This window comes from Epinephelus fuscoguttatus, linkage group LG2 (assembly GCF_011397635.1).
Source record: "Epinephelus fuscoguttatus linkage group LG2, E.fuscoguttatus.final_Chr_v1".
Classification (NCBI taxonomy): Eukaryota; Metazoa; Chordata; class Actinopteri; order Perciformes; family Serranidae; genus Epinephelus; species Epinephelus fuscoguttatus.
The window spans coordinates 36,724,816-36,748,625 of record NC_064753.1 but is presented as its reverse complement, the minus strand read 5'-3'; the positions used below and the strand labels follow the sequence as shown (position 1 = coordinate 36,748,625).

The 23,810-nt window shown below is 40.5% G+C and overlaps 1 protein-coding gene across 5 annotated transcripts in view; it reads right to left on the bottom strand.

Annotated features, from left to right (window-relative positions):
• Window positions 1-43: 43 nt before the first annotated feature.
• The window catches only part of cdkl5 (cyclin-dependent kinase-like 5), a 63,370-nt gene continuing 39,603 nt past the window's right edge, over window positions 44-23,810 (bottom strand). For 2 of the 5 annotated variants that reach the window (XM_049598056.1, XM_049598048.1), the window contains exons 13-21: window positions 21,666-22,528; window positions 20,135-20,475; window positions 15,923-16,024; window positions 15,477-15,582; window positions 15,129-15,264; window positions 12,945-13,050; window positions 10,519-10,680; window positions 7,191-7,451; window positions 44-5,618 (exon numbers count right to left, since the gene is read on the bottom strand). In XM_049598056.1, the coding sequence (XP_049454013.1) occupies window positions 5,214-5,618; window positions 7,191-7,451; window positions 10,519-10,680; window positions 12,945-13,050; window positions 15,129-15,264; window positions 15,477-15,582; window positions 15,923-16,024; window positions 20,135-20,475; window positions 21,666-22,528 (2,482 nt within the window). In that variant the 3' untranslated portion in view covers window positions 44-5,213. The remainder of the gene's footprint in view (window positions 5,619-7,190; window positions 7,452-10,518; window positions 10,681-12,944; window positions 13,051-15,128; window positions 15,265-15,476; window positions 15,583-15,922; window positions 16,025-20,134; window positions 20,476-21,665; window positions 22,529-23,810) is intronic. The other 3 variants (XM_049598064.1, XM_049598081.1, XM_049598073.1) reach the window with 3 other exon arrangements.

The following is a 23,810-nucleotide window of genomic DNA, read 5'->3' as shown; positions in this document are numbered from 1 at the left end:
GTGGTTTTGTATTGTGCTTAACTCCTGATTTCTCTCTGTAACATTTCAATTTCCCATGGTGCTTTGGGGACACGTTTCAGAGTTACTCTGAAGACGTGTTCCTTATTGTATCTTTAAACTATTTCCTTGATTAAACTGACACTTGTATCACGTCTGTCCTCATGCTATGTCCGTCATTGTTACAAAAACAAACATGTGAGCCGTTCAAAAATGTACAGTTGGTTTTTATTATGAGACCCTATCATTTTTAAAGTAGAATGGTCAGTATAGATACACTCTATTATTTCTATTTACACCCTGTAAGAAGTGGGAAACAGCTTAATGAAAAAAAAAAAAGATGTTTTAGTAAACACATTCATATTTGTGAACAAAAATTCTTCGTCTCATCTCAGTTGTTATGTGACTTGCTGGGGGTTGAAGCCTCCATTTCCATCTGAAGTGTTGAGTCAGTAAGCTAATATAAGGCTTCGGGTCACTGGCAAGGCAAGCTTTGTCATCACTCTGTCCCATTAACGATATAGACAAACCCACATCAGCAGTCATTTACAATCATTAGCAATCAGAATTATTCAGTAGTACACAACATGAGGCAGTTTTACCCGCCCTGGGTCATGTTCAAGGACAAATTGGAAATAAAAAATGTATTGCAGAGCGATGTCTTGATATTATATGTGGACACTTCTCTTGCTTTAATCACAGTCTCCTAATGGAAATCCTTCTCTGTGCTATATTTGGCTCCAATTCAACTAGCCACTGATTTGGCTAGTACAGTCAGCATCAGTCTCCCTCTGAATGTTATTGCTTTCAATCAGCCGTGTAGTCAATTGGATCGTTCGCTTTTTTTTCTTTTTTTGCATGTGTATTTTAATCTCTTTGACAGACGAGAAACAAAACATGAATCCTCCAAAATTCTCTCTTTAGTCCACAGATGTCTTGAATTTTGCACAAATGCATCCGTCCTTATTTCCTTGGTTCCCTCCTCCTGTGATATAAAAGCTTTTCATCTTCACTTTCAGCGTTAAAGGGATAGTTCAGAGTGTTTGAAGTGGGGTTGTATGAGGTACTTATCTAGAGTCAGTGTATTACCTACAGTAGATGGCAGTCAACACGCCCTCAGTTTAGAGAAGCAGGCAGGAGTAATGATGCGTAAACTAAGCAATGTAGTGCTGTGGACAGGGGCAACTGCAAAACGTATTTTATCCACCTAAAAACGTCCCCTCAAGAAACATCTGTAACAGTTTCATTGTATGCTATATTAAGAGTGTTTTCACCACTGTACCTTTCCATCAGACAGCCTGTTCCTTAACAGCTTGGTGGCTTCTCAGAATTGACTATCTCTTTTAATGATGGATCATCCCTTGAACAGGTGACCTCTTTCAAATACCTTGGCCTCTGAATTGATCCAGCGCACTCTTTTAAACAACAGATGGAGTCAGTAATCAACAAATTAAACTGCAATCTATCCCTTTTGTTATGTGCGGATAATGTGGGCTTATGGGTCGGTAAGTTAGAGTCATGTATGTATGTTATATGTTGTGATTGTGTCCAATATAATGAAGTTGTTTTGTGCTGGACCCCCTTGAAAATGATAATAAACCCTATTTTAAACAGTTTAAGTTCCCATCTATGCTCTCATCAAAGCTACCAGACTGCACTGACAAAAACAGTAATTTTAGCTTGCTGAACACAGGAGCTGCTAGTCTACCTCTGCCTTGATTATTTAGTAAATTTGTGTTTATGTGTAACTTTGGTGAATCCCAACTAACCCTTTCAAACACCAAAGTCACACAATAACACAAACAAACTAACTGATTGAGGCAGCGGTAGACCAGCAGCTCCTGTTTTCAACTATGTTAAATCACCCTATTTTCTCACTGAAGTCTGGCGTTAAAGAAAGTGAAATAACGGCTTCAGTTCTCCATAAGAAATCGCTGTCCAATGCAAGGTTAAGCAGTGAAAGCACTCTAAATATAGCATACACTTAAACTGATACTGATTTTTTTAAGGTGGTTAAAATACAGCAGTACATAGCTTAGCTTCCATGTCAGACTACAGCCTGCTTCTCCAAACTGGTAGCATGCAAGCTGATATCTACTAAAGGTAATACACTGACTATGGATAAGTACCTCACACAACCGCATTCCAAAAGATCTGAACTATCCATTTAAAACCATGGAGAAAGAGGAAGGAACGAAGGATAAAGGGAAGACTGGGAGGAAAACTACGCTGTATATTTTGCCTAGGCCACTAATAGTGTTTTGTTCTATATATATATGTATATATATATATATGTTTTTATCATCCACAGGTCAGTAGACAACAAGTAAATGCTTTATGAATAACCCAGTTCAGTAAAATCATCCCTGATCATGAGTATCAATATCAAAATTAAAAGCTGTAATGCGAATACAGTAGGAAAACCAAATTCAGATTTACAAAAGGCATTTACAAAAACTTTGATAACGCAAGCTTTTAAAATGCACACAGAAAAATGTAAACACACATGAAAGGAAAGGTCTGGTGTTATTTTATATTTTTCTTATCATCAGCAAATCCCATGAAGAAGATAACTTTTAGCGGGCCCAAAGAAGCGAAAAGGGCTGCATTGGTAGAGGTGTGCTGTGTTTGGTAACTGGAACACAATGCAGGAATTCCACTGGAGTAAAAGATTAACGTGTTTATGGAGAAGGAGACGTCTGTAAATCAGTAGATACATTTTTGAGCATCACAACTCGCCACAAAATGACGTGTTTCACTATCAGGATTTAATCCATTCGGTCCGAAAACATTTGGAAATTGGAGGAGCCACATGATTAAAACATTTCATCCCCATTCAAGTTCATGGAGCACTAAACCTCAAGTAGCCGGTTCAGTTGGCAGAAGTCTCTGCTTTCAAATGGGGTTGTGTTTAGCATGTTATGAGAAGAGTCTATATGAACGCTACCTCTTGTTTGGTATTCACTTCCTTGAGGTCACGAGTTGTGATGTGTTTGCTGATGTTTTTGAGAAATGGTGGAGGTGAGAAAAGTTTTTAGGTGGTTGGTATATTATTTTAGTTGTATATAGTTTTTAAAAAAAATGATTTCATAATATATCTGAAGGAAATGTTGATGTTCCTTGCAGTCTTATTTTTCCCCTCTGTCATTATGTTTCTGCATTCCCTACATTAGATTAGTGTTAGTGTTACTTTGGGTGGCTTCTAGATACAGACAGTAGCATCCATGTTGTCGTTGCCTAGCAATGGCATTCTCAAAACTTAATCGCTTGAACACGAAGCATATCTTGCACAAAACTTTCCATGTCGTAACCATGAGCTCTTGAGTTACATATGTAGGCAGCAATGTTGTATAATGATGGAAGATGTCCCTATGGGATGGGATGGTCAAACAAGCACAGGACTTTCACCCAGGAGACCAGTGTTTGTGCCCTGAAGTCAACTTTGCCTTACTTTATTAACAACTAGCTAGTATGTGTAGCATCCTAAGCTATAGATGTATCAGATGTGACACGTGACATTGCCTTAGTGACAAAATTACCTTTTTTAAAGCTAAACAATTTTTTTCCCCTAACCACCTAATTTTGTCGCCTAATCCTAACCAAGTTTGATAGCGTAACGGCGGTGTTAGAAAGATAATATATATCGTTATGGATGTGGTCATATATCTTGTTTTAGAAGTCTGTGGAAATCGACCTGTTTTCTTGTTAGGAGAGTGTACAGCAGCAGGGCGGTGTATGAGGGATCACAGTGCCCATGTTCATGTTAATGAGGGAACATGTCACCCAGTGCAACACTGTGTCTCACTAATGTTTTTACTAAACTAATGGCACAGAGGAATAAGCTATATCAGGTTTTGGATATGGAGAAAGCACTTGTTAGTAGGTTCAATTCACTGTTGGTCTTTTCATGAGATTTGTTGTTAAATAAATATAAAATACACCAGACTTAACCTTTCAGATCTTAAAGGTTGTAGGTGAGGTATGCCTTTTTGCAGAGTGCTCTCTACTATCTTGCACACTTAGATGTTGTATTTGAGTCAGTAAGACCTCATTTCAAGAGCTTTTCACCACCAATGGCCACCAAAGTCTTGATGTCCTTTACTTGCTGTTAAGGCTGTAGACAAAACCAACATGGCAGCACAGAGCTGGAAAGCTGTTGTCGCTGATGAACTGAGAGACTGAAAATGGGGCTTATTTGAAAATGGTGACACCGAGAGTGAACTGACAGTAGCTGTACGTAAAGCACGGAGCCTAACAGTCTCACTCTGGCTGTTCTGCTACCAAAGCCTGTTGACAAATAGCCCAAAACTTCAGAACTGTCATAAGGGTGACGGGCAGGTTTGCACTAGATGTAATGTCTGAGATTTTTTTTTTCCACTTTGGGCAACAAGTATTCATCAATATTTCTTTACATTTTGATGAAACCAACAGAAAAAAAGGTGAAAATAACATGATATAACATGAAAATCTATTAATAACATATCAAATTGAACAAAAAAAGGACATTCACCATTATTAAATATTCCTTTTGACATATTGTATTATCAACACATAAATATCTATGCATTTCTTTGTGTCGAAACTAAAGCTCTTGCAATTACACATTTAATTCTATATTACCTTATAATATTCCCATATAACCTACATACTGTGTCATTTATAGCTTATATCCTTGAATTTAAAACAAATAAATATTTAATAAATAATGTTGATATAAATCTTTTTTTTTTATGTTCTTATCAAATATCAGAGCTTGAAAAACATTTGAGTTTATTGGCCACCGGTGTGACGGCGGCTGTCTGATGTGTTGCTTTGCTGTAGTGTCCTGTGAGCAGAAGATGGCAGCAAAGAGGCCACGTGGGCAGTGTCTCCTTGACAGGAAGGATCAGGTTTACTCTGATGTTCTAACCTTGTTACATAGAGAGAGAATAACATACAACTGATACAGTACTGGCTTCCCGAGAGGGAGTGGGCCCTTTCCTGTCTTTGATTCCCTAAACAACACTGTTACTGGTGTTTGTGTGTGGCCTTTCGACGTCTAGTCTTTGTAGATTTCAGAGACATTAGCATCAACAAATAACTACGCTTCTGTATGAGGACTCGATCCAGTGAAATAGGCTTTCATGTAAACTTTTACTACAGTACCATGATGTCTGCGTCTGGCAGATGCTTCCAGGATGAAGACATACTGGAGGTGGTTTGGTTCGGGTAAGGGGTTACAGCGCGGTCTCCTTCAGGTCATTGAGGTTTGGCATTCTGGTGCGGGAGGCTCGGGTAAAGGTGGGTCCGTTCTGCCCCGGTTTGATGCCCAGTTGTTCGGGGGTGAACTGAGCGCCCTCCGCCCGCTGTAAAGCAGAGACGTGCCAGCTGGACTCGATCTGTCCGGGGAGGGGGTAGCTGGCCTTGCGGCTCTTAGCCTGGGCGGAACTGCTCACCCCGGAGTGCCCCCTGCTCTCAGCGTGCCCTCGACCCTCGGGGTAGCCCGCTTTGGAGGAGGGCTGAGGAGGGTTGGGGAGGGGGGCTTGGAAGCGAAGGTCTGGGGGAGGAGGAGGAGGTTGTCCTTGGTTTGAGGAAGAAGGGGAGAGGTGGAGGAGCCTGCGGAGTGACTTGAGTGGCTGACTCTGTACGGAGAGAAAGAGATTCAGTCAGTAAATGATCTTAACAGAGAAGGATGACGAGGCTATCTGAGCATCAATGCCTGACATGAATTTACAGATACATAACACATTAAAAGTTTAGTTTAGTTTATTTACTTTATTAATCCCCCTGAGGGGAAATTCAATGTTTTCACTCTTGCTTGTCAATTACACACAGGTCTGAAAGACACACACATGCACAAGTGGAGAGATGTCAGGGTGAGGGGGCTGCCCTTGGTGAGGCGCCACGAGCAGTTGGGGGGTTCGGTGCCTTGCTGAAGGGCACCTTGGCAGTGCCCAGGAGGTGAACTGGCACCTCTCCAGCCGCCAGTCCATGCTCCATATTTTGGTCTGGACAGGGACTCGAACAGGCGACCAACCCAACCCAAGTCCCTATCGACTGAGCCACTGCCACCCCACCAAAACAGGATTATTGTGCAACTAAAATGTTTACCCTATTAGTATTAGTCAATGGACATCAGATAATTAATAATATAAACTAAAAAAAAATGGAAAACAAAGTATATCAGTGTGTGATTCCTTCACTCTCATATTATAAGCCAGTCTATTTGCTTCAACAGTTAGTGTTGAAGATTTTCAGGGGCCCCATCTGGCCACCCCTCTAAAAAACTTCTGTGGGCACCACTGGCTTACAAGACACCATAAATATCGAAAATATATTGGATTTACATTAATGTGTATTTTCAGACACGTTGTAATTTTTGAAAATAAATAAATAAATAAATAAAATAAATAAATATTATAAATAAGTTGGATTCAGTAAATGTGTATTTTTGGACATATTATCATTTTCAAAGAAAAAAAACTAACTAAATAAATAAATTCTAAAATAAATAAATATAAAAAATATGTCAGAGTGACATTCAGACATATTATAATTTTTTTTAAAAATAATTTACGAAACAATAGTGTGCCAAATGACCTGGCTTCTCAGGTATCTTTAATTAAAAGCAGGTGCGCTTAAGTGAAGTGGAGGGTGAGAGACGCTATGGGGTTGCAGCCTTCACAGATGCGTATGATGCGTATTTGGTTAATCTTAGTTTAAATATTTGATAAAGTCATTTTATACAACATTGATTTGAACTTTGTTTTTGTAAAGGCCTGTTTATTTGAGGAATGTTTGTTTGGGAATTTCTTTCTTTTTTTTTTTTTTTTTAAAGACGACAGTCAAGACAAAAATTTCATAGCATCAACTCAGTCAACTCTTAAATCAACCAAAGCACTACAGGGTGCTTTGGTCATGAGTATAATTAAACCAAAGGCAGCGAGTTTATTATATCTCCCATTATGGCGTCTGTGAGTGGCTATTTTTGAACTTACTTGGAAGCTGCAATGTGAGATATTATATACTCAGAATTTGTTGGTGTTAGATGCAGAATCACTTCCTGTCCTCACCTTCAAATAACTTTTATGTGACGTAAATAACATGATTTATAATCTATATCATGTCTGATACTGGTTTTCTGATAAGGTCATTTTTGTGGTGATTTTTAAACAAACACAAATAAGAGTCTCCAGTTTAAAAAGGCTATGTACCTGTGAGTGTGAGTCCACTGGTTTGTCTGGTGGCCAGTCGTTCACTCTGTCTCTCTCCCTCCCTCTTTCCCTCTCTCTCTCCCTTTCTCTCTCTCTTTCTCTCTCCCGTTCCCTCTCTCTCTCCCTGTCTCGGTCTCGGTCCCGGCTCTGCTCCCGGTCCCGGTCTCGGGATCGCTCGCGATTTTTCCGTCTGCTGCCGTGGTGAGAGGACGACTTGGAGCTCCTCTGCAGGGACAGGTGCTCTTGTCCGTTACCAGGAACCTGACGTTTCAGAAACAAAAACACGGCAGTGTTATTAGTAGTCATACAGAAATACTGACTTCATGTGAATGTTATTCTCCTTACAGCGAGGTTACCACACTCATCAGCATCACACAACACATCTCACTCAAGTCACATCTCAAATCCCGGTGAGGTTCTTCATGCATGCCTCTGGCAGCAGCAGACGAAACACAGAGAGGTGGTGATGGTGATTAGTGATGACTGGATACAGAAAAAAAATGCACAAGCTCTCCGAAAAGTGAGCGTGATTGCGCAAACTAAAATATTATTATTTTAGTTTTTTTAGTTTTTATTATCAATTAATCTTAATGAATCAATTGGCTTTTTTGTTTGTTTTTTACCCCCTTGATTTATTAGATTAATCGTTAAATCCAGCAGGCGATTTGTTATTTTTAACAGAGGGGAGGGAAATTACTGAAGTTACTTTACTCTGACTCCCTTATTTCTCCTGTCTCGTGTATCTCACTCACCGGAGCCACAGTGCTTATCAGAATGCACAGATTTGATTGGCTGAGTAGCATCAGGTGAGATGATACTTTTCTGTGGTACGTCAAACCAGTGCTACTAATGCTGTGCTGGTTAAAAAGAAACGTTGCACAAAATATAATTATTCTCAATAATTTCTCAATTATGGGTCTAAGTCCAAATAGGACAGCGTTTGCATCTTGCCCCGGGGGAGGGGATGGTGTCCTGCCTTAAATCGCCAACTGGTTTAATCTGTAAAACATCAGAGAATAGTGAAAAATGCCCATCATAATTGTATAGGTAAAGTTGGGGACTTCACATATTTTGTTTTTTTCTGATCACCAGCTAAAAACAAAAAGATATTAAATTTACAATAATATAAAACAAATAACAACAGCAAATTCGCATACAGTATAATATACAGTATTTGGCATTTTTACTTGATAATTGACTTTTTTGATTTTCAATCATTAATTAGTAAGTTAAGAAGAAATGCTTTACATCGTGTCCTAAGTGGATGCAGTGCAAGCCTCGGTGACTAAATCAGTTTACACTGTTCACATTGTTTTCTATTGGGATGTCCTAACTGGCTGCAATTGATTGAGCTAAGCTTAATTCGGACACTGCATTTCTATCTTATTCATGTTACTCATGCTGAAAGTGCCACAGTAGATGAGGAGTGGCTGATTTGTTGGATTAAAATGAGGAATTATCAGCAGGATCCTTCTCATTTCAATATAAAAAATCTAAATGAGGTGGGAGCTGGCTGGACGGAGATTGACAGAAAGCTGAATGTTTCTGGTAAGTATTGTCTTGTGTATTGTTCAGCTGAGCTCACAACCTGTATGGTTTGTTTCACAAAGTGGAGATGGTGGTATGATACAGTGTGGTAGAGAACAATTATATCTATATCTATATCTGTAATAGCATTGTTGTGAATAATAAGGACTTAAGTAATTGCCCATCTTTTCAGTGGTTACATCTCAAGTCTGACGTCTCTAAGCTAGCTGTGTGGTGTGTTCACATGCGGTAACAGAGTTCCATATTTAATTGATTCTGTGTGGCTGACGAGCATCCAATGTTATCCGATGCAGCACAACACTTGGACCAACACTTGCTCTTAGGATACCGTGTTAGAGGTGCTGGTCCATCGATTCTGATTCCTTGCCACAGAGCTAGGCTAGCTGTTTCCCACTGTTTCCAGTCATTGTGCTAAGCTACGCTAACCTTCCGCTGGCTGGCTAGCTTCATATTTACAAGGGGTACTCTGCTGATTTTCAACCAGCTTTATATCAAAACAACGTGGGAAGTATGTGTGAATGAACTGTGGTACACCTCCCTCTATCTAACCACCGCCTAAATATCTCTTCTCAACCCCAAGCAAAACTCCACCGGACAATGTAATTTAAGTCATCCAATTGAGTTTTGCTGGCTCTCAGGCTGTTGTTCAAACTACAGGCTGTACTTCCGAATTTTCGTATTGCTCGCCACCCATGCCACTAACGTGGACACAGAGTATAGAAGTAGATCAAGAGGCAGTCTCTCGAACTCAGACTGAAATCCGATCAAACGGTAAACTTAGGCAGTGCTGACTGAATATATCAAGACTATGTTGCTATATTGACTATTTCTCACCTAAAATGTTTTTAGAAATATATTTTAGTGCTGTGTTTAGCTGTAATAGCGAGATTTTGTGAACAGGAAGTGGGTGCCATCCTGTTTCCTGCACAGTGAAAACAGAGGCCAGAAAAACTGAGATCAAACAATAAAACTAGATGGCGCTGTATAAACCAAGATTCTGTTAGTGAGTTGCCTTTTTATCACCTCAAATGTTTTCAGAAACAGGTTTAAGCTCACTGTTTAAATGTAGGAGATCAAGATTGTTTCTTTCAAGCCGGCCTTCATTGCTTCAAACGGACGTGTTTGCATGTCACCCACCAGTGGGAGTGTTTATTGGTCTGGTATGGCGTGTTGCATTCTGGTAGTTGTAGGTTTTCTCCCTCTTGAGCCAAAGTGTCATTTTGCTCTGTTTTCTCTGGTTCTGCAGCACCAATTTTAAAAACATTTACATCTTTCTACTGCATGGATATCCTAGTTTTATTAAAAGACTATCTTTCCAGCAGTTAAATACTTCTTTGAATGGACAGACATGAGAGTGGTACATCGACCTTCTTATTTAACTCTTGGCAAACAAGAGTCCGGAGTCCATGATGCGTCCAGTATGAGTTTGGTTCCATGTGTGGGTTAATGTGCTTATAAATATGTTGATAATGTTCATGACCATCATATGATACAATGATGTTTTTGAAGTATGATTTTTGACGTGCAGAAGTGTTGGTCTCACAAACAGCACACACGTCGATGTGAATACAAGGTGACTGCATTTGACACACATCGTAGCAAAGACATGATGGATGCCCAGACATCGTGCAGTATTAGACTCAAAACATATTTGAAATCCTTTCAATTTGAAATATTTTTAAGTCAATCAAACACAAGGCGATGAGAGGATTTCAAACCAGGTCGTTCTGGTGAGTGCAGTGTGAGTTAACATGCAGCCGTAGTGTTGAGGTTAGATTACTGGTGAGGCAGGGTAGGGCGCGGTAGGCTGGTGTTGTACCATGGGTGAGGCGACTACAGGTAGGACTTTGACTGCTGAGTTGTGCTTTAAGCTATTCTTAGAGCTAAAGAGGGGGAAAAGGCTTTTCTTGATGCTGGGGTTCCTCCCGTCCTCCATGTCCGTCTGTGGAGCAGAAGATGCACATCCACAACTCTCAACACACATCTCTGACAGCACACAGAAAAACAACTGCAGCACCTGATCCTCAGCCGTCTAACAAAATACCACTTCACAAAAGATAAAGAGAGAAGAATCAATAATTGCATGAATATTTCATTGTCAACATAAACAGAGAGGAAAACAGGGAAGGTGGAAATTCAGACCAGCATTTAAGAATAATTCTGATGTAACATGATTCATTTCTGGTCATCATTTCTGTCAGTTATAATAACACTTTACTATCCAAATTATTGACATGGCGACATCACTATAATGAAGTATGATGAGGCAAAATAATGAGTGGTAAGATCATTAAACAGCTTGTGAACAAATGAACATTTTAGCCCCCTCATTTCTGAGTGCACCTCTGACCCTCAGAACATTTACAAGTTGGAATCTTGCCTTATGAAATGGCACAATGCTTTAAGACACCGATATGTCATCGGGTGTTGTAGCTGGTATTTATCTAAACAGATGAGACTTTGGAAATTATGGAATTATCACTTCAGTTTTATGCTATCAATTGATCTAACAAGTCATCAAATTAAAAAGAACACACCATCATTACCAGGCGTCAATTGCCAAATGCGGCGCTGTCATGCCTAAATCAGCACATTAGCTAGCTAGCTGGTAAGCTATCAAGACATCGGCATACCAGCAATTTCTTTTGTTATGCTTATTATAAAGGCAAACAAGACACTGAAAAAACGTTAAACTATGATACTATGATGGTTATAGTAATGTTTAAATCTTCATTAAACTAGAAAGTGCACTTGTAGGATTATTTTTTGTTGCTTGTGCAGCCATTTTACCAATGATTTCTCATAACACTTGGTTTTCAGTATGCCTCTGAAAAACCTCAAGGATTGGGACATTCCACTCCTTGGTATGAACACGCAAAATGGAGGGGCAAGGGCTGTATTGGGATTGAACCTTTCAGTTTGCACCTTAACAATTGATGGAAAAGCTGGGGGAAAAAGGGCGAAATATTACAATGAAGTTTTTACAAGTTGCGAACTGGCTGGTCTGAGCTCGAGTCATGCCGGCTGATAGTGTCACCTGCAACTCAACTGGTTAAACTGCCGTCACCTGTTTCAACAGCCAATCAGCTTGTAGTAAAGGCCAGTGGTCAAGTCAAAATGACCGCAGATGCTGTGTTCGCTTGCTGTGGCAGGTGCTCCATCCTCCTGTTTCTGTCCTCACAGTGTGCCGGTGTCAGATGGTGGGTTGCTGCTGCTCGCTGTACATGCTTATATTCATATATATTCATATTATATTCAACTATAAAATAAGTCTGAAAAGCTGGAAATCAGAACGGAGGCACAGTGAGCTGCTGCATAGAGATGATACACCGTCTCATCTAGTTGCATTGGTGTGAACTGGCAGGTTTTTAGAAAGTTGCAAGTAGCTGCCTGTTTTAACTCATCGAATCTTAGGTCTGACCTGGACTTAAGTTAAGGTCACACAAACTTCCGCTCCACTAGAGAGAAGAAAAATGGTGGCATCTGTATAGCCCAATAAAGAGACTGTATCCTTCCTCGAATTTATAGATAACATGTTTTCTATTGTTTGATGTTTGAGCGGCATTCTTTAGTTACATCATCTCATTGCACTGTAATCTTCTGCAGAACTCCCAATATTTGGATGAAAACTTGGCTCGCGTAGGTGCACAACTTTGTTCAGTACAGTAGGTCAACACTGAGGTTTGAAGCTGGACTGTGGGCTGAGATAAATATTTACATCGGACAGTTTGGGGAATAATTTTAACAGTTACTTTCATTTTACCTTCCAGGTAAGTCTGACCAGACCTACCTTTTTTCTTTCTTTCTTTCTTTCTTTCTTTTTTTTTTTTTAACAATCTGCCTGATCGTCTGACTGCTTGTGATTCTTTGCCCGTTGCACTTTATTGTAGCGATTTCGCCGTGTTCTCAGATTTCAGTCCAGTGTTCTAATTTGTGACAGAAATAATAGCAGGAACAATGAAAATAAGACCCAGGATGTTATAAACCAGAATTATCACTTTTACACTCTTGGTTGTTAAAATTCACACAGTAGGTTCATGTTGTTAGTTTTTACAGTGTTGCCACAAAATACTGCTCAATTTCATATGAAAGGTCCATTGATCAGCATTTACTACACACTAAGATACACACTAAAGACAAGGGAGATGACACATTGAACCAAAGGAAATATTTGTATGCTGGATGAAATGACTCAAATGATCTTACTATTTGTGTCTTCTTCTTTTTCTTTTTAATGGCTCTGAAGAAGCCCTGTTTCTCCTTCTCTTTGGCGGGCTCCGGAGGATTCATGACCATCGCTTCTGTGGCGGTCCTACGTGACAAACAAGCACACAGGATTAAATGATAACTTCTTCTAAGGTGTGTCTCGTTTTATGAAACAACCTCAACAGATAATGTAATTAATAGAATATATGTTCAATATTAAGAGAATGCTGAATATATTCCCTCTTTTTCAACTCTTAACGCAAGGAAGACATTTTCAATTAAATGCCAATGTCACATACTGTTATTGATGACATGTTTTCATCCATTTCATCTCAATCTTTTAGAGACTGTGATAGTAACCTTGTAAAATGTAATGGATCTTAATTTGTGTTGTGATAGACTTTCATGTGACAGTGAGGAAAATATGTGAGGCAGTTTCAGAAACACTCATTTCACTCCGTCATTAAATGTCTAAGCATGTTGTATTTTTGTATTTTAAAAGCTTAAAGCTATAGTGCGTAACTTCTACGTGTCCTTAAATGTCCGTTTCACCCAAGCCACTACTAGAGGAGATGACATAATGCGGATCAGCCGATCGGCTCCTCTAACATCTTGCGGTATTTGTCAATATATATCATTTTTAGTTTGCGTGTCGACCGGCGACATTCCCGTGCTGCCGCACAGGAAATGCTTCCTCACAACAAGAAGGGAGGGGGAGGAAGAGCGGAAAGTCTCATAGCAAGAGGTAGAGCGCAGGTAGAAAGAGAAAGCAACAAAGAAGCGGCCGAGACACGGTTCAGAAGTGGATCCTACCACAAAGAAAAAGCCTGGACGTTTGGCTGAAGGTCTATTAGCAAAGAAGGAAAGTGAACGACGGAGAAGGCAAACAAGGATTAGTAGGGCAGATACGGATGTTGCCTTGCTGCTGTTGAATAAGTAAGTGACTTGGTTTATAATTATATTATGAGTAGTATGTGTTGCTGTTACATGTACTGGACCTAGTACTTTCTTATTTTCTTGAAAATGGTGCTATGAACGTAATGTAATGTTAGCAGCCTGGTGTTCGCCACGTGTTACTCTGTGTACACGGTGTGTGGCGAGTGTTACTTTGTGTACAGAGTGTTACTCTGTGTACATGGAAGTGCCGGCTTATTTGTTGTAATAACGCTTTATCCGCTGGTAAGTGACAGAAGTTACGCACTATAGCTTTAACAGTATAGAAAAGCATCTCTGCTGGGAAAAGGTGGAAAAGTTTGAAACTATACACCGAATCACAATGTTTGTTTACAGTCACATCATGTACATAAACTTTAAAGCTGCTTATTGCCACCTCAAAAAAGCTCCCCTAAAAAGATCAATATCAGTTTCAGTTTGCGCTGTGTTTAGAATAGTTTCACCACTTTACCTTGCCGTGAGACAGCCCTTTCTGACAGTTATGTGCATTTGCTTTTGTTTTATTTTGAAAGGGGAGACTTTTTACACATATTTTCATTAGCAAAAGTTTCAATTATAGTGATAAAATGTTTGTTCAACCAAAAATAACTGTTCCTTTTTCAAGTTAAATCAGGAAGACTTTCTTTATGTGATAACCATTTACAATTCTCCCTCCAACTCCCACTGCTTCGTCTGACGAGCTGACAATGGGTGTTCACTCGTCTAGTCATCCAATCAAACTTTGCCACAATCTCTATCAGCTAATCAGGATGCTACTGCAAAATTTTAGATCTGCTCTTCTCTGCTCCTGTCTCATCTTATCTTCACCACCTCTGCCTCCACTAGCATCTAGACCCCAGGGGGGTTCCCTATTCAACTTTGGATGAATCCCCCTCCTTAAATCATACCATCTTGATGGGGTCTAATCTGCAAAGACTTTTCACATTTTTCATTCTTATGTGCACGTTAATAAATATTCTTTTTACTATAAAAATCCCCTGATAGAAACATAACTTCTGTAATACCGTGGCACTGTGCAACCGCAATATCTTCTGAGACAGTTATCATACAGCAAGAATCTCATACTGTTGCAACCATACTCCATTTCTGCCAGTATTTTCCCCTAAAACCTACACACTAGGACTTTCAAGTCAGTTTCCTTGACCCATTTTTCTAACATCTACTATATCGTAGTGCTGCCTAAAGTCACAGTAAAGAAAAAGGCCATAGCAGTTTAAAAAAATTTCTCACCAGTCAAAAGCCGTCTGGCGTTTGGAGTGGTTGACCATGGCAACAGGGTCTCCGGGTACAACGGGTCCGACTGGCCCTCGACCCTGGCCGACACCGTCATGGAAAGAGGTGGAGTTGTCTGGTCTGGGGGAGGGGACTGAGACGACACAGAGAGGAGAGAAAATTATTATAAGTGTAAATCTCTTTTATTTGCTACACTCACATTTCCCAAAATCCACCATGTCTGTCTGTGTTATCTATTTAAGTCCAAGTTGATATCTTTGCATCTTTTAACTGTGGATTTTTTTCTCGTCTAATTGTTAATAAAAAAAAAAAACAGTTTGAGACTCGGTGATTCCTGCTCTTTACCTCGGTAGAAGCTGCCGACTCTCCGAGGCATGGACTCAGTGAAGATCATCCGGTTCTCCTTGGAGGAACTTCCATCCTCAGCATGAGGGTCGTGATACATGCCGACCTATGAAACACACACATCAGGCGGACACACAAATGCACAAATACACACATGGACACAAGAACACAAAGTTCCTCAGTATTTTCATATTCGTGGTTCCTCTCATTTAATCTCACGTCATTTCTTATTTTTAGCTATCACATTCTCCGCTGGCTCACATCACAAGACAACCGGGACAATCTTAAAGCTTTTCAGTGAGGTTACATTTATACCAGCGACAACGAGCAGTGAAGCTGTTGACCTGAGTAGAAACAGATAAAGCTATGGAAACCAACGGTCAGAAGAGCTACTGTCTGTGTTCGGTGAAGTGGTGGGAGGCAGGGAGGAGTCAGGGGAGTCGGACCTCGTTTTTAGAGCGCTGTGTATGAAAAGCAGCAGTGTTGTCCCTCGTAGAGTCTTTGATGGGGGCACAAGGGTGGCTCATGTCTTTAGGGGACTGCTCACTCTGTTGAGAAGATGGACAGGTGCAGGTCAAAGCAGACTGGAAAGCAGCATGAAGCAGGGGTAATGATAATGTGAGACAGTGACAGTCCCTGCAGACATGCATCAACTCGGGAGATACACACATATTTTCAATACGTCTGATAAAGAAAAGATTCACCCTTAAACACTCTTACGTTTGATATCTTAAATGTGTCGCTTGAATGCATGTCAGGAAATGTGGTATTTTTTTAGCGTAGATATTTTTCTCCTGCTTCAGTAGCTTCCAACATTTCCCATATTCACTTTTAAAGGCATGCTTTGCCAATTTTCAACCAGCTTTTTATATTTGTACAACAATGTGGGTAGTAGCCTATGTGTAAATTAAGTGTGGTAAATTTCCTTCCATATTAACAGTACCCAAATATACCTACTCATCTCCAAGCTCAAATCCACTAGATGAAATTCACATCAGGGTGTAGATTTTTATTTTAATATTGGGGGAGACTCATATGAACACTGGGTTCTGGGGTCAACAGCCGCTAGCTGTTTGGGATCAAGCTTGCTAGCTAGGGAGGCTATGCTAACAAGTAAGCTTGCCAATAGACTTGATTATTGTTAACTAAAAAAAGATTAAGGATAATGTTATTTTCAGTTGCAAATACCTGCTATTAACACATTTTCACAGCCTACCTACTTAGCAAGCTAACTCGCTAACACTACAGCGGCTCATGGGTGTTTTGTCAGTGATCCTGAGGATTTTTTTTCAATTATGCTAACTTCACTTTGGAAAACTAGCTCAGATGAAGCACAAAGGAATTTTTAAAGAAGCACAGGAAAAGCCCAAGGATGATGTCAGAGGGCTGTGATTGGCTGATCTCAATCTTGGTCCAGGAACACAATGTGGGATGTTGATCCAGGAACACGTGCTACTTGGCAAAATCACTTTGTACGTCAACAGTCAGAAAATTTTAACATCATAATGTTCTGTATACTGATGATTTTTTAATGCACAAATTTGAGCCTTCTCTGCAGCAATTTAAATGGCGTAAATGTCTTTAATTTTGTCAAAATAAAAGTCCTTTTTTTATTTTTGTTTGCGTGCCAAAATGGACACAAAGGGCCATTTCATAGTTGATGCAAAGGCACGCAGACACGAATGCATTGAGACGTACTGGCCACCATGATGTGTGCTTGCGTCTCAAAATGTGTTGTCCATTTTTTTGATACGTGACGCAGCGACGCGTGTAATACCATGCGTTGCCAGCAGAGGTGATGACACAAGCGACGTACTTGAAATTAACCACTTTTTGTTATTCACAGAAGACGCAGGTATGAAATATGGCGGGTGAGGAGGAAAAACTTTGCGAACTCGTATGGGCACATCCCCATTTATATGACAGTTCTAGTGCCCTGCACTCTAATAAAATAGCAGTACTAGCTAGCTGAAATATACCAGTGACTCTGCTGCAATACGTCGCTCGCGCATTCAATGCACTCAATGTGTTGATGAGGAAAGGAAGTGCGATACTTGCTCGTGTTGCGTGCATCGACTATGAAACAGCAAGAGTATAGAAGCAGAAAAGGAGAGAGAGATGCCCCTCTCTTTTTCTCAAACTCAAACTCTAATCAAACTGTAAAACTAAGAGAGCTTCAGTGATGGTGGAGCAATAACAGGTTTTCCAATACTTCCTAAAAAAGTCAACATCTTGTGGCAGCATTGCATTATGGGCTCTTGAAACAACTGTAATGCTGGCGGAGATACTGAGTAAAATTGTCAGGTAATAGTGGGAATGAGCAATAATTGGTGCCGCCTCATGCTGGCCACACTGTCATCTGTATATTCATGGCTGTGGTCATATTTATGATGCAGCTGCTGTTTTCTACTTGTAAGTGTGTGCGTGTCTGGTGTGCCAGGTGTCAGTGTGTGTGCTTGGATATGCAAATAGGTGTGCTGTGGTACAAGGTGCTCATTGGTGGAACCAGAAACGGGTTGCCAAAAATAATTGGTTGGGGGACAGTATACAAGGAGCCAAGATGACAGCAGCTGGAGGCAGAGGGATAAGCTCTTCCTTTTCTTCCAACCAGCCACTGAAGCACATGCGCACCGCTACGGATTGATTGTAACCTAGTTTGTTATGGTAGAGGTGGGAGGGGTGGGCTGTCAGTGTTTGTTTTATCCTGTTTTATTTGGTTGGGAGATCAGTGAATGTATTTTGGTTTGTTTTACTTCTTCAGGTTAGATTTGGTTGATCAAGGTAGAGTTATTTTGGTTGTTCTTGTGGCTGCTTAGGACTTGGGGAAGATGAGGGCTCAGGTGATGTAATGTCTCTGTCACCCCCATACAGGGCGTGAAACTCTTGCTTCATTTAGATCCATTATACACCAGTCAGTTATATTCATATAGTTTTCCTTTTTAATTTTGTGGCTCCTGAGCTACACTAATGTCCTCTTGAGTATGTGTTAGTGTTAATCTTGTAGTAGTTTGTCTTTCACATGTCATGTCTTTGTTTTTTATTGTGCAGGAGCAACTTAACCAATTTATAAAGTCAACTATTTGAGAAAATAATAATTAAAAATTGAAAATAAGAAACCTAATAATTACTCATTCGTGTACTAGATAAACAAAGCATTAGCTATAACAGCCGCATGTGCATTTAAACATGTATTTTATTACTGAATTCCTTTTGAAACTATGGACATCATACTGAGAGTTCAGCGAACCACAGATGTTACACTAACAGTAACAGCTGTCAGGGTGTTAGATGCCTAAAAAGAAAGCAACATGGACTTTGTAGCCAGGATTTCAAAAATAATGAGGTCATGAGTCCAAACACTGCCAGTCCAAGAGAATTAAGACTGACCAGTTATCCAAATAAATGTGTCATTGTTTTGTTTGTTTTGTTTTATATTAGAATAATTTGGCAATAAAAGAGTGACCTGTTTTTATCAACTCAGCAACAACCCTTGGCTGATTCAAGACAGAACTGTATGTTTTCAGTGAACGCAGTGGAGTTGACAGAGTTACAGGTCTGGACCCTGGCAACTATCACCCTCTATTTTTAAAATAAATAAATAAATAATATTAAATAATAAAAAGACTTTCATTCTTTTTTATTTTCTATACATTTAGGTCTCAGTGTTGTTTAAATGTTAGGGCTTCAGCTTTGCCTCTCCATGTCCCTCCCTCCTAGTGTCTCATGTTTGTTTTCAGTCTGTCTCTGTGTTTCTTCTTCTGGTTTCCTCCTCCTGATTGCTGCACACCAGACTCAAATCTACAATCAAGCCACTGTATAAAACCCCAGCTCAGACATCCAGACTTAAACAGATCGTTCAGTCACCTCTGCAGTACAGACATCAACGCCGAATTCTAGTTTTTTGACACTTTGTTTTTTTGTACTTTTGGACATCAATTCACACTTTGTTCTGTGTCTCAGTTTCACCGCGCCAGCCTCAACCATATCCCGCCACGTCCAGCCTTGTACTTGTCTTCGGCCTCTGGATTTAGACTGCTCTGCCTTCAGCTAATCTGCCTGCTCTGCTTCGCCACTCCCTGCCCACCTCAGCCATCATTTCATTCAAGCCTTCAGCTCCTCTTCTTCAAACTACAATAAACAGCCTTCAACCATTCCCCGTTTCTTGGTTGTGTTTGCATTTTGGGTCCTAAGTTGAACTGCCACAACATTAAACACCTCTCTGTCACAGCAGATATGCAATTCTGGTTGATTTAATACTAAATCCCTTTAATTTAATTTCTGTTTGAATGTTTTCGGCCTAAAAACAGTTTTAAAAAGAGAGATTTTGTCCAATAACTATCATAATCATTCCCAAGACGTCAGACCCCAGAGTTTCCAATGTCAGACATAATGTGCTTTTTTAAGTGCTCATTTATTACTCTCAAAACAAAAGACAAAAAGGATCCTGCACTGTGTGTATATTTATCCTGAATGGCTGCCTAAATTAAGCTGGTGATTTTTCTTTTTAAGGAAAATGATTATTTTGGTCCAATGCTGGACTTTTACCCCTGAAAATAAAAAATATCCTGACAGACTCTTTATACAGTGTCAGTGTCAGTACTTTAGGGTGAATGTTTCCTTTAACTGCCGCCACACTCACAGGACTGTCTGCCACTAACCCTCGTCATGTCATCAGTGCAGTCCTCTCTCGAAGAGCTCACTGAGTGTCCAGTGAGGGTGGTCCGGTGCTGCAGCTGGGGGGAGAGGAGCTGCAGGCTACTGGCACGTGTCGGTATCGCCTGCCCCGGAGGAGGCAAGCCCGCCATCCCTCCCTCGATCCCATGTGGTCGGTGGCGCTCCCTCCTCACATACATGGAGTGGCGTTGAGGCCGTTGTTGAGAGGAGAAGGGAGAGGTGTAGCCCAGGCCGTAATGATACGACTCATGAGGGGAAGGCAGAGTGTGAGTGGAGGGCATCCCTGCTCCTCCCGGGTCTAAGAGCTCTGGAGCACCGGCCTCCTCTGGAAAAGAGTGAAATGATAGAAAATTATTACAACTTCAAGTTATGATTATTTTTTTGATCAGTCGTTCAATCTAAAAACTGTGTGACAAATGCCCCTGCCCTGACATCTTCAAACATCTATCGCTATCTTTATTCAACTAAAAGTAAAAAATCTTATTGACAGAGACATAAAACACAAAAAACTGAAACATCTGAATTTTACTTAAATGATTAACTAATGATCAAAATTGTCCAATATTTTTCTGAAAATTAGCTCACTGATTAACCAACTAATAGTTTCACCACTACTTATTATTAACAGATAATATATTGGGAACTGGTCATAATGCTGAGACATTTTGCACTGTTATTTTTGCATTTCTGACAATTAAATTTACTAGTAGATTATTAACTAGTAACTGAACTATGAACGAAAACAAAAGAAACTTAAAGAAAAGAAAAGAAAAGAAAAGAAAAGACTTAAAATTAAACCCACATCATGGAAATTAACACGTTACAGTAATTAAGCTATTTTGCTGGCACTTTTTAAATGTACAGGAAACTCTGATGTTTTGGTATTGTTCCCAGCCAAAGGACTGAAAATTAGAAATGCATTTGTCTGTCTGCTTCTAAACTAGCTATAGCTGAAGAAAGTTTGCTTTGACAGAAGTGTCTTTAGTAAAAAAATTCATCAAGATTTGATGACCTTTTCATGAGGTCTGGATTTAACACATGGGCCCGGCAGCATCTTACTTTATTCTGTGAATGTCAGAGGTGACATGATAATAATTTGCCTCCTGTCTGGCTGTCTGGTTTTGTAATTTTTCTTTTTTTGTTTTCTTAAGATGGATGTGATCTTTTGTCGCAACAATCTCTGAACCCATCGGTTATCAGTCTGACAATGACAAGCTTCTGGGAGTGAGGGTCAATATTTCAGGCTGAACCGGTGTAGCTAGCAGATATCTGAGCCAAGACCTCCTCTTCCGTGTGCTGGTCATTTCCGCTAAGCTATAGATATCTGCATATGGATGCAGATACATAAAAAAGGCTGTCATCAGACAAAGCCAGTGGACTCTGAGAGTGTTGCACTGGATATAAATACCTTTCAAGACCTTGAATAATATTTAAAAAAAAAAAGGATAGTTGAAGCTCGAAGCCATTATTCAGTGGACATGAAGTCTTAAATATAAATTTGACTCTGAAACCTACCTGGTGCCAGAGCTTTATGTCTGGATTTGTGTCTGGATGAGGAGTCCAGGGTGCTGCTCTCCATGCGGACATTGCCGCTGCTACGAGAAGCAGGGCTGTGTCCAGATCGATCGCTGTGTCGAGTAGAGGGGCTGCCAGGGGGCCCCTGGGGAACTGAAGGGGCGTTGAGGTCTAAACAGCTGGTAGGGAAGAATCGGGCCCCAGGTCCGACCCCTGCTGTCGTGTTTGCATTCGGGTCATCTGGGTGGAGTCGACCATCGCTGAGGTTCCCAACAGATTTGGCATCACTCAGCGCACTGTGGCTCTTGGACAGGCTGAGATAAGAGGCTGAACTCTTAGAGGAGGAGGACATGGATCCGTGAGCAGAGTCCGCCATGCTGTGGGTGTGTCGGCTGTGTTGTTTCTCTGCTCCAGACTGCAGTGTGTTGGTCTTGCCTTCCAGGAAGGTGTGGCGGCCGGCCTGTTGCTGCTGCTGCTGCTGCTGCTGCTGCTGCTGCTGTTGCTGCTGCTGAGAGCGGGAGGAGCTGGGTTTGCTGTGGCCGTACTTTGCCCCGTGTCCTTGGTCAGACAGCTTTGGAGAAGGTCCCAAGCTGAAATCAAACTCTGTCTTGCCTTTGGCTTCTTTGGGACTGAGGAGGTGTGGCAAGTTGTTGTTAGCCAGGTCTTTGTTGGACGAGGCAGAACGATTTAGGGTCTGGGACATGTACTGACCCTTGGGGTGGAGCGTTGGACTTAAACTGGACGGGGCCGGTTTGTTACCATTGAGGAAACTCTTGTTGCTGAGGTGATGGAGGTCACCATGGCGAGGGAGGCTGGAACATTCTTTACTGTTGGAGCGACGGCTCGTGCTCTTAGTGTGACTCCTGGAGGGACAGATAACACTTACTTTATATCTTAAAGTCCTAATCTTCGCAAATTTTGCATTCCCTCAGCTCTTATTCTTACAATCCTACTTCCATTCTCTTAAAAAGCTCTTAAACTGGCACAGATCTATCCTTGGATGAGACACCTTGTCTCAGGAAACAGCTTGTGTCAAGAAGCAATGATTGCAGCCATTACATGAAAATGCTTTGATTTATTCACAAAAAAATGGTTTATGAAAAAAAGTCATAATATAAAACTGTGAACCCCCTTTTTTTTAATCAAGCGCCACTTAATAGTTTTTTAGTTTGTTTTTTTTTACAAAAGTCCTGTAAACTTGTGATGCACGAATCAAGAGGATTATGATGATGATGTTTCTGTACCTGGTGAAGAGACAATCTGGAGCTCCAAAGGTTGAACTCTTTATAAATGTAATTAAGAAATTTATTTTTTAAAGAGAAGTGAGTCGTTGTGAGACACATAGTTCCCCACAAAAAATGTGTTCCCTCGTGCACGGATAAAACAAAGAGAGAAGCGCTGCTTAATAATTGGGGAATTTAACTTCCTGGATTAAATCCAAGGTAACAAGTCTTGGCGTGATCCTTGATTCAGATCTAAGCTTCAAGTGTCACATTAACAAGGTGACGAGAACACAATATTTCCACGTCAGAAACATCCCCAAGGTAAGACCATTTCTAAATGAAAAAGATGCAGAGAGATTGATTCATGCCTTTATTTAAAGCTGACTCGACTACTGTAATACACTTTTTACTGGCCTCTCAAGAAACACCACTGAGAGACTTCAGCTCGTTCAAGCTCTGCAGCTCGGCTATTAACCAGAATCAAGAGGAGAAAGCACATCAGGTCAGTCTGAGCTGCTCTGCACTGACTTCCTGTTACATTTAGACTTTATTTTAAGCTCCTCCTCCTTGTAAACAAAGCCCTACATGGGCTGGGACTGAGCTACATTGCTAACTCCCCTGTTATCTATTTGCCTCCAAGAACACTGCGATCATCTGCTGCTGGTTTATTGGAGGTTCACAGCAACAGATTGAAGAAGATCAGGGATGCAGCCTTTTTCAGTTACACACCAAAGCTATGGAACATACTACCTATAGATATCAGGGAAGCTAAAAATATATCTGTTCACTTTAGCCTTTAACTAGCTCGGATTTCCTGATGCAGGTCTGAAACTCTTTCTTTTGACGCTTTTACTTTCTATTTACGTCTCATGCTGCTGCATCTGTTTTAAAATCTTACTTTTAAAATCTTAGTTTTACAACT